The sequence below is a fragment of the Triticum aestivum genome, chromosome 5D (genome assembly GCF_018294505.1).
Source record: "Triticum aestivum cultivar Chinese Spring chromosome 5D, IWGSC CS RefSeq v2.1, whole genome shotgun sequence".
In the NCBI taxonomy this organism is placed as follows: Eukaryota; Viridiplantae; Streptophyta; class Magnoliopsida; order Poales; family Poaceae; genus Triticum; species Triticum aestivum.
In genome coordinates, this window is record NC_057808.1 from 135,048,351 (window position 1) to 135,067,305 (window position 18,955).

Sequence of the window (18,955 nt, forward strand, 5' to 3'; positions counted from 1 at the left end):
GAGGGGCCTTAGCGGCGGGGTGGCGGCGGGTGGCGTGGGGTCGGGGGCGACGGCGGCGGAGTGCGGTCGGGGAGAGAGAAGGGGACGTGGGAGACAGAGAGTGAGGAGGGCGGGTGGGAGATAGGGTTAGGGTTAGGGTGGGGGCGGGCGCGTCAGCGCCGTTAGATAGAATATTGTTTGTCATCCGCTAGCCGACGACAAAGATCTGGCTGACGGCGAAGGCATAATTTGCCGTCAGCCAGTTCTTTGCCGTCTACTTCCCGTGAGTGGAGGGCAAAGAAGGTCTTTGTCGTTGGCTGGCGGACGGCAAAGAACCAGCTAACGACAAATTGTCTGATTCCAATAGTGTTGCAAAAGTACGGACCCTAGGCCTCATTTGCAAGCATTGTAATGCCATTTGTACTCACTTTTGTTACTTGCTACGTTGCTGTGTTTTATTGTTCCTATTACAAAAATCAATATCTACTAACATTAGTACACTTGTATCACCATGACTTCGCCGAACTAGTGCACCTATACAATTTACCATTGTATTTGGTGTGTTGGGGACACAAGAGACTCTTTGTTATTTGGTTGCAGGGTTGTTTGAGAGAGTCCATCTTCATCCTACGCCTCCAACGGATTGATAAACCTTAGGTCATCCACTTGAGGGAAATTTGCTACAGTCCTACAAAACTCTGCGCTTGGAGGCCCAACACGAGTCTACAAGAACAAGTTGTGTAGTAGACATCAAGCTCTTTTCTGGCGCCATTGCCATGGAGGTGAGTGCTTGAAGGTATATCTTTAGATCTTGCAATTGAATCTTTTTGTTTCTTGTTTTATCACTAGTTTGGTTTATAAAAGAAAACTACAAAATAAATGGAATTGAGGTGGCCTCATATTATTCGTCTTTATCATGTCTTTCTTGAAAATGATGGAAAGGAAAATTGTGCTCAATTGATACAATAAGAATCCTATAAAATGTTTGACAAAAATTCTTTGAATGATGAGCATGGTTGCAATGTTATTGGTATCAACACTTTAAATATCCATGATGCTAACGATATGCAAATCCGTAAGCTTGGGGATGCTATATTTGATGAAGATGATATTTTTAGTCCCCCAAGTTTTGATGAGAAAATTTATTATGATGATTGCATGCCTCCCATTTATGATGATTATATTGATGAAAGTGGGTTTGGAAGAGTGTTAACTCTAGGTGCTAATGATCCCACTATTTTGAAGGATGTTGAATCTTATTGTAATAATTATGAAAGTGGATTTGGAGGTCATGACTTTATTTAGTGATGAATCAACTATTTTGGAAGAGGTTTCAATTGACTATGATAAAAAAGTTGATATCTATGATGATTATGGTGATGACATGTATCCTATATTGAATAATGATAACCATGAAACTCGTCATCTTGATTTTCATTTTCAATCACATGATAGTTATTTTGTTGACTTTGCTCCCACTACTATTCATGAGAATAAATTTGCTTATGTGGAGAGTAATAAAAAATTATATGCTTGTGGATCATGAAAAGAATGCTTTATATGATATTTATATTGTTGAATCCATTCATGATGCAACTGAAAATTATTATGGAGAGGAACATATGCTTTTACTTATCTCAATAATATCAAGTTTCCTCTCTATGTGTTGAAAATCTTGAAGTTATGCTTGTTTTGCCTTCCTATGCTAGTTGATTCTTGTTCCCATGAATTGTTTGCTCACAAAAAATCCTATGCATAGGAAGTGGGTTAGGCTTAAATGTGCTTGCCATGTGTTTCCTGATGCTCTTGTTATGTTTCAATTCTTATCTTCTATGTGAGCATCATTGAAATCATCATGCCTAGCTAAAAAGGCATTAAAGAAAAGCGCTTGTTGAGAGACAACCCAACATTTATCCCTACTGTTTTTGTGTGTCCACATGATTAAGCTACTGTAGTAATCATGTTTTATAGCTTTCGTTTCAATAAAGTGCCAAGTAAAGCCTTTGTGATAGTGTGGATGATAGTTGATTTGATTCTATGCAAAAACATAAACTTTTGCACCCAGTAACATAATTGATATGCTCTACTGGAACATGATAAATTCTTGAATTATTTACAGATGACTGATACAAATTTCCTACGTTTTCCTAATTTTTAAGAATTTTTGGAGTAGCAGAAGTATGGTCGTTGTCCAGATCATTACAGACTGTTCTGCTTTTGACGGATTCTGTTTTCAATACATAGTTTGCTTGTTTCCTAGTTTCTATGGCTTATATTGCTCAATATAAATTGTGGAAATGATAAGGTACAATAGGAATTGTGTGAGAACAATTATGAATCTTGTCTTTGACAGTACCAAAGTGAATGATTTGTCTTTATCATACTAACCTATCTCACAAAGTTCCATTAAGTTTTGTGTGATTGAAGTTTTCAAGTTTTGGGTGAGATATCGATATGAGGAGAATAAGGAGTGACAAGACCCTAAGATTGGGGATGCCCAAGGCACCCCCAAGGTAATATTCAAGGAAGATCCAAGCAACTAAGCTTGGGGATGCCCCGGAAGGCATCCCCTCTTTCGTCTCCAACATTATCGGTAACCTCACTTGGAGCTATATTTTCATTCATCACATGATATGTGTTTTCTTGGAGCGTCATTTTATTTTGTTAGGATTTTGTAACGCCCACGATGCGGCTATATCTCCCACGTGTCGAGGCACGACTTAGAGGCATAACCGCATTGTGGTTTTGTCGCAAGAAGGGTCATCTTCACACAATCCCATGTAATGAACAAGAATGGGATAAAGAGTTGGCTTACAATCGCCACTTCACACGATACATAAATATAATTCATACATCAACCAAAATACACACATAGACCGTCTATGGTCAAGATCCAAATGAAAATAAGATAACCCCAAATGCTAGATCCCCGATCGTCCCAACTGGGCTCCACTACTGATCATCAGGAAAAGACACATAGTAATGACCACGTTCCTCATCGAACTCCCACTTGAGGTCGATCCCATCATCTGCACTGGCATCGTCGGCACCTGCAACTGTTTTGGTAGAATCTGTGAGTCACGAGGACTCAGCAATCTCACACCCGCGAGATCAAGACTATTTAAGCTTAAAGGAAAAGGGTGGTGTAATGAGGTGGAGCTGCAGCAGGCAATAAGCATATATGGTGGCTAACATACGCAAGTGAGAGCGAGAAGAGAAGCAACGGAACGGTCGTCATCTAGTAATGACCAAGAAGTGATCCTGAACTCCTACTTACGTCATTCATAACTCAAACCGTGTTCACTTCCCGGACTCCGCCGAGAAGAGACCATCACGGCTACACACACAGTTGATGTATTTTAATTGGGTCAAGTGACAAGTTCTCTACGACCGGACATTAACAAATTCCCATCTGCCTCATAACCACAGGCACGGCTTTCGAAAGATAATACCCTGCAGGGGTGTCCCAACTTAGCCCATCATAAGCTCCCACGGTCAACGAAGGATAAACCTTCTCCCGGAAAGACCCGATCAGTCTCGGAATCCCGGTTTACAAGACATTTCGACAATGGTAAAACAAGACCAGCAAAGCCGCCCGAATGTGCCGACAAATCCCGATAGGAGCTGCACATATCTCGTTCTCAGGGCACACCAGATGAACACTACGTACAATTTAAACCAATCCTCGAGTTTCCCCAAGGTGGCGGCTCTAGTTTGGACCAGCACTCAGAGGAACACTGGCCCGGGGGTTTAAATAAAGATGACCCTCGGGCTCGCGAAAACCCGGGGGAAAAGGCTTAGGTCGCAAATGGTAAAACCAAGGTTGGGCCTTGCTGGAGGAGTTTTATTCAAGGCAAACTGTCAAGGGGGTTCCATAAATCACCCGACCGCGTAAGGAACGCAAACTCAAGGAACATAATACCGGTATGACAGAAACTAGGGCGGCAAGAGTGGAACAAAACACCAGGCATAAGGCCTAGCCTTCCACCCTTTACCAAATATATAGATGCATTAATTAAATAAGAGATATTGTGATATCCCAACAAATCCATGTTCCAACATGGAACCAACTTCATCTTCTCCTGCAACTAGCAACGCTATAAGAAGGGTTGAGCAAAAGCGGTAACTTAGCCAAACAACGGTTTGCTAGGAAAGGATGGTTAGGGGCTGACATGGCAATATGGGAGGCATGATATAGCAAATGGTAGGTAGCGCAACATGGCAATAGAGCGAACAACTAGCAAAGCAAAGATAGAAGTGATTTCGAGGGGTGGTCATCTTGCCTGCAAGGTTCTCAGAGTTGTCGAAAGCTTGATCCTCGTAAGCGTACTCAACAGGTTCCTCGTTCACGAACTCGTCTCCCGGCTCTACCCAAGACAAGAACACAAGCAATGGAACCACAATCAATCACGGGAAATGCACAAGCAACATGATGCAAAACATGTATGATATGCGAGATATGATATGCGATGCATATGCGTGCTCCGGACGAAAATGATGAACAAGGCAGTAACTTGGCAAACCAAGCATGCCACTAGAAAGATGAGATGATTTCGGTCGAAATCGATATAAAGATCACCGGAAACGGATGCACGGTTTGCAAATGGCAAGCAAAACAAGAATGACACGAATCTGCGATTAACAGCACGATAGCACTTAGAATGCAACAAGCAACAATGCTACAGCACTCCAACATAGCAACATATGACAGTAATCCACAAGAGATGCTTGACAAAAGATGAACACTGAGCTACGGCTAGATCACAACATAACAAGCTCAAACAAGCATGGCAAAAGTGCAAAAGATAACAGGTTCACAGACTTGGTGAAATTACTGGACATGGCAGAAAACAGCATTAGGTAGCAATGTTCAGAGCACGAAATCAACATGCTACAGGAACTTAACATGGCAAAACAAGGCATGGCAGTATTCTACTAGATACATATGACAAAAGTCCCTTACTGACCATAAGACAAAAAGGACCAGAAGATATGATGGCAACCATGTAAACATAGCAAGTTTCGTTAACAGGTTTCAGACTTTGCAGAAAAACAGAGCATGGCAGAAACAATAACATGAAGGCATCTTGGTGAGCTTGATGCACTCACCACAAAGCAATGCATGACAAAAAAAGCATACCTACAGCAAGATGGCAATTTTATGAAGCTATCCATGGCAAGAACAAAAGCATAACATGTATGGATCAACTACAACAAGCTTGGCAAAATTGAATAACACGTAAACAATCTGCCAGAAATATTTTATAGTAAAAGTAGAGCAAGATTGAGTCATGCTATGGCACTCTATAATTCTAAACAAGGGCAGGAATGGATCAATTACAATAATATCTATAAAACATCCTTACTGAACATCTCCAAAATATGCATGGATCTCTCTGTAGCATCAAGTTTACATGGCAACAAAATAACAGCAGACAAAGACACAGAAATCACTAAGTCCCTGAAATCAGAAACATTACGGGGCCTAGTTTGCATGCTTGTGCTAGTAACCACAGAGATCACAAAAATATATGGCATACACCACTGGAAAGATGGCATGGCATACAACAAAACACATGTAGAGCTCATGCCCATAAGATGCACAGATTAAAAGATACAAAAATAACAAATCTCCAAGTTCTGCTAAGTAACAGCAGATAACAGCAACTAGCACTCTTGCACCAGAGATTTGGGCATCGAGATGATCTCAAATGAACATGTTGCAATGGAACAAAATGAAGAGCATCACAAGGCGAACAATTTGATATTACACGCGGAAAACGGAGCTATATACAGAGAGTTATGATGCTATGAACATGGGAACATGCTGTGACAGAAAAAAACTTGGAGGATTTCGGAAGAGATGAAAAGTCAACCTTCGGTGCTTTGGATCGGGATCCGGCCGGCGTTCGAGCTCGAGGCCGCCGGCGCTGGGGAAGAGGAGGGAGGCGCGGCGCGGCTCCGGTGACGCGGGATGAAGGAGAGGAGGCGGCGGCGGCAAGGGGCGCGCCGGGGCTCGGGCGCGGCGGCGGGGCACGGCGGCGGCGCGGGGCGGCGGGGCACGGCGAGGCGACGGCGGCGGGGCACGGCGGCGGCGCGGCGAGGCGACGGTGGCGGGGCACGGCGGCGGCGCGGCAACGGCGGCGGCGCGACGAGGCAGGCGGCGGGGCAGGCGCGGCGCGGGCGCGAGGAGGCGCGGCGAGGGCGCCGTGGGCCGCGGGGGCCGGCCCCGGGCTTCGGCGGGCTGCCACGTGTCGAGCTCGGAGTGGCTGCGGGACTTCGTCCGGCGGGGTACGGACGTGTCCGGCGGCGGCGGGGGAAAATGCTAGGGTTTGATCTGCGAACGTATTTCGGGAGAGGCACTTATTTATAGGTAGAGGGAGCTAGGAGAGTCCAAATGAGGTGCGGTTTTCGCCCACACGATCGTGATCGAACGACCTACAGCATGGAAGAGAGTTTGGTGGGTTTTGAGCTGTTTAGAGAAGAGTTTTTGCTGCACACACAAATGGACTTTGCGGATGCCCGGTTAACCGTTGGAGTACCAAACGACCTCCAAATGGAACGAAACTTGACCGGTGGTCTACCGGTGGTATACCAATGCCACTTGACAAGCCTCGGTCCATTCCGAGAATGTTTGACACCCGCTCGCGAAAGAAAACAAGAGGGGTGCGCCGGAGGAGGTGAGAGCGCCGGATTGCAAAACGGACAACGGGGAAAATGCTCGGTTGCATGAGACGAACACGTATGCAAATGCAATGCACATGATGACATGATATGAGATGCATGACATGAACAAAATGAAAAACGAAAGACAAACCCCGACCATGGAGGGAATATCATAACACATAGCCGGAAATGGCAAGAGTTGGAGTTACAAATATGGAAAGTTATATCCGGGGTGTTACAGATTTGCTTGATGTTATTTAGAATAATGTTTTGTATCTTTTACTTCAATAAAAATGTCAAGTATAGCCTTTACCATGCTTATTTGCAAGTCTATATGTGGCTATTCGAAAACAGAAAGTTGCACGCTAATGCATGAATTCTTCAGAAAAGTAAGAATGTGATAAAATGATGAATTTCTTGCACAATAAGCTATGATAAATTTTCTACAATGTGGTAATTGTTCAGAATTTTTGGAGTTATAAAAGTATGAATCTTGTTGCATTCTTTACACACTATCATGTTTGACAGATTGCTGGTATGTTTGCATTGTTTGCATATGTTTGCTTGTTTAATGATTCTATTTGAGGATAGGACTATTAAATATGCATAGGCATTTAGTATGCAATGTTAAATAATAATTTTAGTGATTTTCTACAGTAGAGAATGATCAGTTTTTGCATTGATTTATACTAACACATCTCACGAGTTCTTGTTGAGTTTTGTGTGGATGAAGTTTTTAAGATTTAGGAAAATCGTGATACAAAAGGAATAGAGGAGACACAAAAGCTCAAGCTTGGGGATTCCCAAGGCATCCCAAGTATTTATCCCAAGAAGTCTCAAGCATCTGAACTTGGGGATACCCTGGTAGGCATCCCACCTTTCTTCTTCAATAATTATCGGTTAGCCTCGGTTGAGCCTAAGTTTTTGCTTCTTCACATGATGTGTGTTATCCTTGGAATGTCACTTATATCTTTTTGGAGTAGTTTGTCGAGTACTCTCATGCTTCACTTTATATTATTTTGAGAGTTGATACTAGTGATGAAAATTTGCACAAGCTATGAAATTGGTCTTAATATGATGAATATCCAAGAAGGATATAATAAAAACTTTCATATAAATCATTGGATATGATAAGCTTGATTCCTTGCAATAGTTTTGCGCTTTGGAGATAATAATACGTGAGTCATGTTGGTGAGTAATTATGCTTTAATTAGTAAGAATATTGGTGTTAAGGTTTGTGATTCCCTATGCAAGCATGAAAGTCAATAGTTATGCAATGAAGTTACATCCTACTTGTGGTGCATTATTCGGTGTTAGTTATGCTTAATGCTCGTTTATGTGAAATTTTGTTTCTTGGTTGGTTGCTTCTCAATCTATTTGGCAACCTCCATTTGTACTAAGTAGAAATACTACTTGTGCATCCAAAATCCTTAAACCCAGTTTTGCCATATGAGTCCACCATACCTACCTATATGCGGTATTTTTGTGTCGTTCTAAGTAAATTTGTATGTGCCATCTCTAATTTTCAAAATAAATTTCCTTTTTGTGTGCTCGTACCGCTCATGAAGCGGCAAGGAGTGGTCAATATTTTCCATGCTAGACGTGTTATTCTCAAGATGAGTGTTTATTCACTTGTCATTGCACGAGAGTACGGCAGTAATAGGGATGCCCAGTCCTGAAATGAAAAAGAAATTTACTTTATGTTGTCAAATAATAAATTCCTTGAAAAGTGTTGGTATGGACGGCACCCATGGATACGGCTAGTCGAGGAGTGTGAAAGTATGGTGGAAAAAGGAATAAACTTTATTTTATGTTTGGGAACCGGCTATGATATATCTAAAATGGAAAGTATTGGGAATTACTCGGCCATTTTCGTTGACGGGAAAAGTATGCCTCCAAAAATATTTTTTATCTCTCAATTTAAGCTTTGAGCTCTAGCACCTCTACAAATCTCTGCTTCCCTCTGCGAATAGCCTATCTATTTACTTTTATGCAAATTTTCATTTTTATTTGAGTCTCCATCTTCTCTTATAAAGCACCAACTAGGGAGCACTATGATCATACTTGAGCATTGGATGTAGCTAATATTCGAGTGTGCTTCGTGAATGGATCAATGATTGAGCATAATGGGCTAGGGATAGCTTTCTTTAGCGTTGATATTTTGAAAGACATGATTGCTTGTTATTATGCTTGAGTATTGATGTCTTCATGTCAAATTATAGACTATTGCTTTGAATCACTCAAGTCCAAATGTCCATGCTACAAAAGAAAGAGTATATGATGAATATGATAGATAGTATTCCACAACAAAAATTCCGCTTTCAATTGCTACTTTATCATGATGAGTTTTATGAGAAGAGTTGTTGAGGACGAGTAGGAATTAAGCTTGGGGATGCTGATACGTCTCCAACGTATCTATAATTTATGAAGTATTCATGCCATGTTTACAACAATTTTATATGGTTTTGGTAAGATTTTCATGGAACTAACCCAGACTGACGTTGTTTTCAGCAGAACTATAGTGGTGTTGTTTTTTGTGCAGAAATAAAAGTTCTCCAAATGCAATGAAACTTTTGATGGTTTTTTTGGAACAAAAGAGGCACTAGAAGCTTCGTGGGAGAGCTAGAAGAGCCATGAGGAGGCCACAACCCACCAGGGCCCGCCAGCCCCCTCTGGCATGCCCTGGTGTCTTGTGGGCCCCTCGTGGCCCATCTTCGTGTGAAACAGACGCCTAAAATCCTATGTATTCAGAAACCTCCAGAAATAAACCTAGATCAGAAGTTCCGCCACCACAAGCCTCTGTAGCCAAGAAAAATAATCTAGACCCTATTCCGGCACCCTGCCGGAGGGGGAAATCATCATCGGTGGCCATCTTCAACATCCCGGCAGCCACCATAATGAGAAGGGAATATTCCACCCTTGGGGCTGAGGGTTTGTACCAGTAGCTATGTCTTTAATCTCCCTCTCTCGTGTTCTTGATTTGGCACGATATTGATGTATCGCGAGCTTTGTTAATATAGTTGGATCATATGGTGTTTTCCCCTCTCTATCTAGTTGTCATGAATTGAGTTTTCCCTTTGAGATTTTGTTCTTATCAGATTGAATACTTTTATGGATTTGAGAGCACTTGATGTATGTCTTGCTATGAATACCCGTGGTGACAATGGGGTATCATATTGATTCACTTGATATATGTTTTGGCACTTAACTCGCGGATTCCCGAGGTGACATTGGGGTAATCTATGCATAGGGGTTGATGCACGTTCTTGTCTTTGTTTCTGCGGTAGAAATCTTGGGGCACTCTTTGAGGTTCTTTGTGTTGGATTGAGTATTATGAATCTAAAATCATTTGATGCATATCGTATAATCAACTCACGGATACTCGCGGTGACATTGGAGTATCTAGGTGACATTAGAGTTGGTTGATGTGTATCATACGGTGTTATTTTACTACGAACTCTTAGATAGATCTATCGGAAATGATAAATTGGTGTTATTTTAGTACGAACTCTTGGATAGATCGATCGGAAATGATAACTTTGAGGTGGTTTCGTACCCTACAAACAATTTCGTCTTATGTTCTCCGCTAGATAATAACTTTGGAGTGATTCTTCATCGCACGTTGAGAGATCGTTATATGATCCAGTTATATTAGCATTGTTGAGAGATTACACTAGCGAAAGTATGGACCCTAGGCCACATTTTAAAGCATTGTAATACCGTTTGTGCTCACTTTTGTTACTTGCTACCTTGCTGTTTTTTATTGTTCCTATTACAAAAATCAATATCTACTATCATTACTACACTTGCATCACCATCTCTTCGCTGAACTAGTGCACCTATACAATTTTCCATTGTATTTGGGGTGTTGGGGACACAAGAGACTCTTTGTTATTTGGTTGCAGGGTTGTTTGAGAGGGACCATCTTTATCCTACGCCTCCCATGGATTGATAAACCTTAGGCCATCCACTTGAGGAAAATTTGCTACTTTCCTACAGAACTCTGCACTTAGAGGCCCAACACAAGTCTACAAGAACAAGTTGTGTAGTAGACATCACCTCCCGGAACCCCTTCCGGTGATCCGGTAACATTCCGGTGCATTCTGAAACCCTTCTGGAGACCAAATACTATCATCCTATATATCAATCTTTACCTCCGGATCATTTCAGAGCTCCTCGTCACGTCCGTGATCTCATCCGGGACTCCGAACAACATTCGGTCACCAACATACATAACTCATATAGTACTATATCGTCAACGAACATTAAGCGTGCGGGCCTACGGGTTGGAGAATGATGTAAACATGACTGAGACGCTTCTCCAGTCAATAACCAATAGCGGGACCTCGATGCGCATATTGGTTCCTACATATTCTACGAAGATCTTTATCGTCGAACCTTTATGACAACATACGTAGTTCCCTTTGTCTCTCGGTATGTTACTTGCGCGAGATTCGATCGTCGGTATCTCCATACCTAGTTCAATCTCGTTACCAGCAAATCTCTTTACTCATTCTGTAATACATCATCTTGTAACTAACTCCTTAGTCACTTTGCTTGCAAGATTCTTGTGATATTGTATTACCAAGAGGGCCCAGAGATATCTCTCCTTCATACGGAGTGACAAATCCCAATCTCGATCCATGCCAACTCAACAGACACCTTCAGAGATACCTGTAAAGCACCTTTATAATCACCCAGTTACGAAGTGACGTTTGATAGCATACAAGGTATTCCTCCGGTATCCGGGAGTTGCATGATCTCATGGTCGAAGGAATATGTATTTGATATTAAGAAAGCAGTAGCAAAATCTGAACGCCATATGCTAAGCTAACGGATGGGTCTTGTCAAATGACAACTCATGTCTATGGTTAGGAAACCTAACCATCTTTGATCAACGTGCTAGTCTAGTAGAGGCTCACTAGGGACATAGTATTTGTTTATGTATCCACACATGTATTTAAGTTTCCAGTCAATACAATTGTAGCATGAATAATAAACCTTTATTATGAACAAGGAAATATGATAATAACTAATTTATTATTGTCTCTAGGGCATATTTTCAACAAGCAGCACAATTCATGACTACCTATCAAAAGTCCAAAAGGCACAAAATATCTGAGCACTTTCCCCCCTTTTCTGTATTGTATTTTTGAACTAGAATCCACTAAATACATATGTAACCAGAGATGCAACTCAAGCAGCAAGCAACTAGCGAGCAGAGCAGACAAGTAGTAGCAGATACTGAAAAAAAAAAGTAGAGAGGCAAGGATGGGTCAGTGCCCCTCTATCCGGCAGCCTGAGGCAGAGTATGTCCAGCTGCTGGCAACAGCCGACGGCAAAAACATGTGAATTCCTGAACAGACCAGTTTAAATGTTCACCTAAATCGGCTTTATTTCGACAATTGTTTGCTCGTAGCTGCTGGCTAATTGCAGCGACTGCTGGTGGTCAAGTGTGTATGATAAGATTTTAGTGGGTCTAATTACCAGGTGTTGCAAAGCTATTCTGACACTTATGTGTCTCCAACATGCAGGAACGAACAGTTCGGCAAGTCTACAAAGGCCATGAAGAAATACTATAAATGATCAAGCAAGGACGATCTAGTATTGAAGGCGACATTCGAATCAATCACAAGAATTGTATAAAACTGCAAATATGATGAAAAAGGAACATGCCAGATTTCTCCCCCGATATTATAGGCACCATTGGGAATCAAGATGTCGGTAAAAAATGAGTTCAGATGTTGAGTTTCCACCCGGATAATGCAAACATCAATTCTAAATCCGAATGTCGGTAAAATACGGTGAATCCAGGAAGGCTTACGAATTACCAAGTTTTGGTTAATAGAGGGCTTAAGTTACTTGTGCGTCCGAGTCTGCTACTGGCTAACACTATGTTTTGCAAATAAGTTTTTTTAGGCAAACACATGCGACTCTACTACTCAGAGATAAGCATGTTTACAAGTACAGTAATGGGGTCATAAGGGAGACCCAGCCAAACATAACATATACTACACCTAAAGACAAAACATGCTTTGCAGGGTTCTGAGCCTCGAAATTAAAATTCCTATGTCCGTGAACAAAAAGATAGCTATCAACAGAAGTATTCCGCTCCTTGATCTCCTCGATGATTGCACCGTAGGTTCCACAAGATCCATGTTCAATACATTTCACCACCATTACGCAATTAGAAGCAACCACAATGTTTCTAAGGTTTAGATCCTTAGCAAGAGCTAGTCCCTCTCGGCATGCCAGAGCTTCTAGACATGGTGGTCTGTGATGTTATTGACAACAATAGCCGATGCACCAACATATGCTCTAAACGCATCCCTGCAAAGAGCCATGGTCGCACCTTTAGTACCAGAACGAGCAAAACCATCCACTTTAATTTTTACATGTCCCGCTTGGGGCGGCAGGCACCGCATACGGGTCTGAAAGGTAGGTTTAGATGCACGAACAGACAAATGTTCCAACGCTTGTACCTCTGGTAAATATGACTCAATAAACTAACGCGTAGATAATGGGCTTTGGAAGATGTTCTCGTCGATAGCTTTTGGGCAACCAAAACGCCCAAAGAGAAACGATCATCCTGTAGAATTGAAATTGTGATACCATGTCATGCAACATGAATAACCAATTTTTTTTTTGCATTCAGCTCCGTGCATGACACCATGCGTCTTGTGAGACTCTCGTCAGACAAAGCCCACGTACAACGAGCCATCGAGTAGTAAATGAGAGAGTGACACCACAAATCTTCCCTCCCACGGAGAACACAGATAAGTCCCTTCTGTTTTGAGGGAATCGACAGCTTCCAAAGTTTGTTCAAAGATCTTCCTTCCTTATGGCAGTTTGACGGTCCCGCGGCACAATCCAACAATTTTCCCTTCTAATCTTTGTGTCTACGAACATCTGATATGCAGGCCCGATGGAGAAAAAACCTTTACGGTCCAAATGCAAGACCAGAAGTCCGTGATCCGACCCGTGCAAAGTGGGGTACTAAGGGCATCCACAGTGTGTAGAGGCAACATAGCCTCTAAGTTGGGGTCCATGTAGGTGCCTCTAAGCTTGGCGTAAGATCGTGCAGTGTATCAAATTCAATCAAACCTCTAAGATGGACCCCACTGCATGCAACATACACTAAAAAATACCTTTTTTTCATCAGCCATGTTAGCATGCAGCATGCACTACTGAGTATGACTAGTGGGGACACGGAATTATTTTAATCGGGACAGAACTTGGAGGCCGCCTCTTAGCTTGGAGGCGATGCCAGCCATTTTAGTTTAGAGACGGAGTTAATTGCATAAAACCACCACATTTCGGGCTTCATCTGCAGAAAACCACCTGGTCCCTAATCATTTGCAAAAATCACCGCGCATTCGGTAAACTTTTTGCAAAAAGCACTGATCAGGTGATTTAGCCTGTTTAATCACTTTCCGACAAGTGGGGCCGGAATGTAAGGAGCTGATTTGGCAACAAATTGACGTATACCTCCCTGGATCTTAAAAGAAAAAGCAATCAAGCCCCTCCCCCTCCCCCACGGAGGGCATCTCCTTCCTCGCGCGCAGCAACAGGGAGGCACACCGGCCGGCGAGACGCGTGACGGCGCAGGAGATGTCCCCGCAAGCGCCGGTCGTCTTCGTGAGTGCGAGGGCCAGCGGCGCACTGTCGCCACGAGCCTCCGCACGCTCTCGAGCCGCGCCACCTGGTCCTCTAGCGCACGCCACAGCATCGATCCAGGGTGTGGCGGCCATCGGAGCTCGGTCTGGGCGGTGGTGAGCTCCTGGATCCACGAAGAGGAGGCGACAGGATGGTGGCGCACCTCTCCTCTGCTCTCCTGGAGCCAGCAGCACGCTCCTGGGCGTCGAGCGGGGCGTCCCCGAGAGATGGCCGAGGCGCGGCCACGACAGGGCCTGGGCGTCCCCGACAGATGGCCGAGGCGCAGCCACGACAGGGCCTGGGCGCGCCGCCGGCCTTCAAGGCCCCGAGCAGCAGCCGCACTTGCGCTGCTTCCGACAGATGGCAGGGCTGGTGGAGCGAGCGCGCGCCGGAGAATGGCCCCGCGGCCGCGAGTATGGAGGCACTCCTCCCGCCACTTCTTTGTCGCCGCGAGTAAGAAGACGGGCGCGGCGGCGCTGGCAGTGGTCTCCGACGATGGGAGGGGTGTGTCTGACAGCGGAGGAGCGGCGCCGACCGGACAGCAGTGCGCCGGCGGTCAAGGGCTTTGGGGTATTTGTACTGCTCGAGGTTATCGACAAGGGGAGGGCCTGATTGCGTTTTTCTTTTAGATGTAGGGGTGTATGTGTTAATATGTTGCCAAATCAGCTCCTTACATTTCGGTCCACTTGTCAGAAAGTGATTAAATGGGGTAAATCACCTGATTGGTGCTTTTTGCAAAAAGTTTATTGAATGTGCGGTGATTTTTGCAAATGATTAGGGACCAGGTGGTTTTCTGTAGAAGAAGCCCGGAATGTGGTGGTTTTATGCAATTAACTCTTAGAGACAACTCTTTACAGTGTATGGCGCCGGACTCCAAGCCGCTAGAGGCGGGCTTAGAGGCGAGAAAAGAGCACATTGTGGCGAAAAGTCCATTCTGCACCCGAGCTCATATGCTCCCGCATGAACAGTAAAATCGAAAAAAATAAAATAAAATTCAAAAAAATTCAATTTTTTTGAGAGAAACATTGACAAAAGTTCTAAGTGCCTGCAAAAATTCATCATGAAATCACATTCCTGTAAGGCGTGGCAAAAACACAAATTCAGTGCTTCAAAATGCGTTTGAAAGTAGCTTTTTTCAGAGTACTGTTTTTGTTTTTTTTGCCACGCCTTCTAGGAATGTGATTTCATAACGAATTTTTGCAGGCACTTAGAACTTTTGTCAATGTTTCTCTTAAAAAAATTAAAAAAATTTGTATTTTTTTCGATTTTACTGTTGAGCTCGGGTGCAGATTAGCCGTGTTGACATTGTGGATGCTCTAAGGATAGCATCCGCGTCCGTCGGTAGAAACACATGGCGAAGGTTGGAGTTCCAAGTAGCTTCCGTGTGGTTTATCGGCTCATGCAACATCTGTGGCAGGTTCTGGATCAAAGGCATAAGTGGTATGAGCAGTGGTTCCCTAGGTATCCAACTGGAGTCTTAAAAATCTGTCGATCCTCCATCACCAATGCAACAAATGAGGCCTTGTCGAAGAACATCTATGCCATCCTCAATTGCACACCACACCTTTGATGGGGTTTGAGTCAAGTTCCACATTTAGATCAGACATCAATGTTTAGATCACTCGAGTACTCATCTTAGAACAGTCATCAATGTTTACCACACATGTTTGGTTTATCATATTTCATTAACCAAACATGAGTTCATGGCATGGGAAGAAAAATACTTCCTCGGTTCCTAACTATAAGTCTTTTTAGATATTTAAAATAAGCTACAACATACGGATGTATGTAGACATATTTTAGAATATAGATTCCCTCATTTTGTTTCGTATATAGTCATTTATTAAAATCTCTAAAAAGACTTATATTCAGGACCGAAGGGAGTAAGTTGCAAACAGTATACTTCCTCTACGGCCTTGTACAATGGAAGGTGCTTAGTAAAATAAACCAGGTTCTTCTTAAGCACCGGTGCTTATTTTTATAGGACAGACGCTTTAAGCGTCTGTCCTATAAAAATAAGTACCGGTGCTTAGAGAAAAACTGATTTATTTCTCTAAGCACCTATCCCAAACACCATACATTGTATAGGGCCTAAGATGGTATGTTCTTTTTTATGTTGTACTCTATCCGTAAAGAAATTTAAAAGCGTCTAGATCATTACTCTGTCCGAAAAAGCTTGTCTCTCAAATAAATGTATCTAGCACCAACCATTTGAAGTTTAGGACAAGCTTTTTCAGACAGAGTACTAGCTAAACACTTATATTTCATATTTCTTTACAGAGAGTGTACATATAATCTTAATGTGCAATTCATGTCAACCCTGGGTTCGAGTTCAGTCCTGGCTTACACCATTACACGAGTGCTCATTCATGTGCTCACCCGTGCTTCATTATACAATTTAGCATCTTTGGTACAATCTATATTTTCATGAATGGATCATAATAAAATGGATTTTAGTTATCTAAAGAAGATTCACTTTGAAGTAGCTATTTCCTACTCCCTCCGTTCCAAATTAGTTGACTTAAATTTGTCTAAATAAGAATGTATAATTAGTTGACTTAAATTTGTCTAAATAAGAATGTATCTATACTTGTTTAGTGTCTAGATACAGATGTATCTAGATAAATATGGGTCAAAGTAATATGGAACGGAGGGAGTAGATACCTATGGTACTTCACGGTTGCACGGTTCATCGATTCAGTCCTTCATGTGCTTCCATAATTTTACCTATGGTACTTCACGGTTGTACGGTGCATCGATTCAGTCCTTCATGTGCTTCCATAATTTTTATAGAGCGTCTTCCATAAGCGTTTTAAAGGCCACTTTATGCAACAACAGATAGAAATGAAATAAGCATATTTGCTGGGTTGCTGGTCTGTTACAGCCATTGACCCAATACGTTCTAATAAAAAAACAAGTTACTTATAACTACCAATGGCAATGAGAGGGGACAAACACAGTCAACAGAATGATAAAGACTTCTCCATGGGTAATTAACTCATGTTCAACAATTACATCATTCAGTATCCATCAAAACATAAAGCCACTCTCGGAGTACAGAGCAAACATTACTGGAATTGTAATTAAGCCTTCTATTAAGTGCTCCATTCCTTCAACCCTGATCAGCATCACTTCAGGGTAGCAGGACCAGGTGAATTAACGGTACTGCAACAAAAGAAAATAATCCAATAATTAGAACAATAGTTCTGCACAAACGATATGTCTAACTACAAATTTTGATATACATGTTTTATTCTAGAATAGGAAGGCTAGATGCAAAGAAACAACGCTGCATAAGAACATCAAGACAACTGTATCAAAGCTTGGCTATTATGTTATCTGAATCATATTAACCAATTTCAGAAATTGCCAGGCCACAATAACAGCATACCACTAGTGAATTGTCAGACTCATAACTACATCTTTAATGTAATGAAATGCCAGCAAAGCACATCTCAATACAGAAGCTGCAAAGTAAATGAGTCAACCATAGAGAACAATGGAGCACATCAATTTGTTAACAAATCATTTATCTCATTTGGATGTAGTCTAGGAATAGGTATCATCAAACACTAGAAGGCAATAAGGAATCACAAATCTAATGTATTAAGTCATATCTGACATTTGAAGCTGTTTACTTAAGGACTACATATATATAGTAAGGGAATCATGACTGACAAAATAATAATATAATTTCAGATTGTTTCTGGTGCAACAATAATGTTCTTGTTGTATACCTTGATGAAGCCAATGTCCTTGGCGTTGCTGCGGAAACACTGCCTGCAGCACATCAGCCCATACTTCCTGATCAGTCCATGGGAGTTCCCACAGACCCGGCTACCAAAAATAACAAACTTGGGGTCAGTACAATCACTCGTAAGCATACTTGTTAATCACAATAACATCAGTGATCGAATGGTACGCCAGACAAGCCAGCACCACACGCTATTTCAGTTTGTTACCGCACAACACCGGAAATTAAACTTTGAGGCAATTCTAGCAATATTTTCCTAGTTCTAGTCGATTGTGAAGCCACTTGCACATCACAGCAAGCTCTGAATGGTTTGAGCAACATACTAACACCAAAACCCGTAACCTTTCGACCAATTAATCAGTACCTAACGACATCTAACTAAGTTAAGCAAAGAAGAGTTTAATCGCCATATGAAGCACGCCAGAATCAGATGATACAAGTTGCCAACGACATCAACAAAATACACATCATATGAAGATGGGAAAGCCTTTATCAATGCCACCTGACCACACCTAACACAGTTAAATATGACATGTGAGCAAGTAAGGTTTTAACCGCCATATGAAGCACGCCACGATCGAATAATATATGTAGCCAACTACATCGTCCAAGAGACAGATCCAGCCGAACAGTTGGTCTAGCAAGAGATATCTAGCCGCGGGAACGAACTAGGCATTTTAAGGAGATGGAGGGGATCGAGGCGGTGGCAGGAGTATTACCAGACGCGGGAGCCGGGCCCGTAGTTCTTGGGGTGGGAGTTCCAGACGTTGGAGTGCCCCATCTTCTTGTTCGCCTTCCGCCTGCCGCCGCCGGTTGCTAGGATGCGCGTGGGAGAATGAAAGGGTAGTTGGCGGCGGTGCGAGCGGGAGAGGCTTATATAGGGAGACGCCGGTAAACCCT

At 42.6% G+C, this 18,955-nt stretch overlaps 1 protein-coding gene across 1 annotated transcript; it reads right to left on the reverse strand.

The window, feature by feature from the left end:
* Positions 1–17,267: 17,267 nt before the first annotated feature.
* On the reverse strand, positions 17,268–18,931 carry LOC123119898 (40S ribosomal protein S29-like). The gene is made up of 3 exons (XM_044539863.1): positions 18,775–18,931; positions 18,039–18,138; positions 17,268–17,466 (listed from the first exon to the last, which is right to left on the reverse strand). Exons 1-3 carry the CDS (start codon positions 18,834–18,836, stop codon positions 17,458–17,460), a joined length of 171 nt encoding a protein of 56 aa, XP_044395798.1. The 5' UTR covers positions 18,837–18,931; the 3' UTR covers positions 17,268–17,457.
* Positions 18,932–18,955: the final 24 nt, after the last annotated feature.

Coding starts and splice junctions, on each gene's coding strand:
- LOC123119898 (XM_044539863.1), bottom strand. CDS start 18,836: ATGGGGCACTCCAACGTCTGGAACTCCCACCCCAAGAACTACGGGCCC. Junction 18,139..18,774: donor GGGCCCGGCTCCCGCGTCTG/GTAATACTCCTG, acceptor TATTTTTGGTAG/CCGGGTCTGTGGGAACTCCC.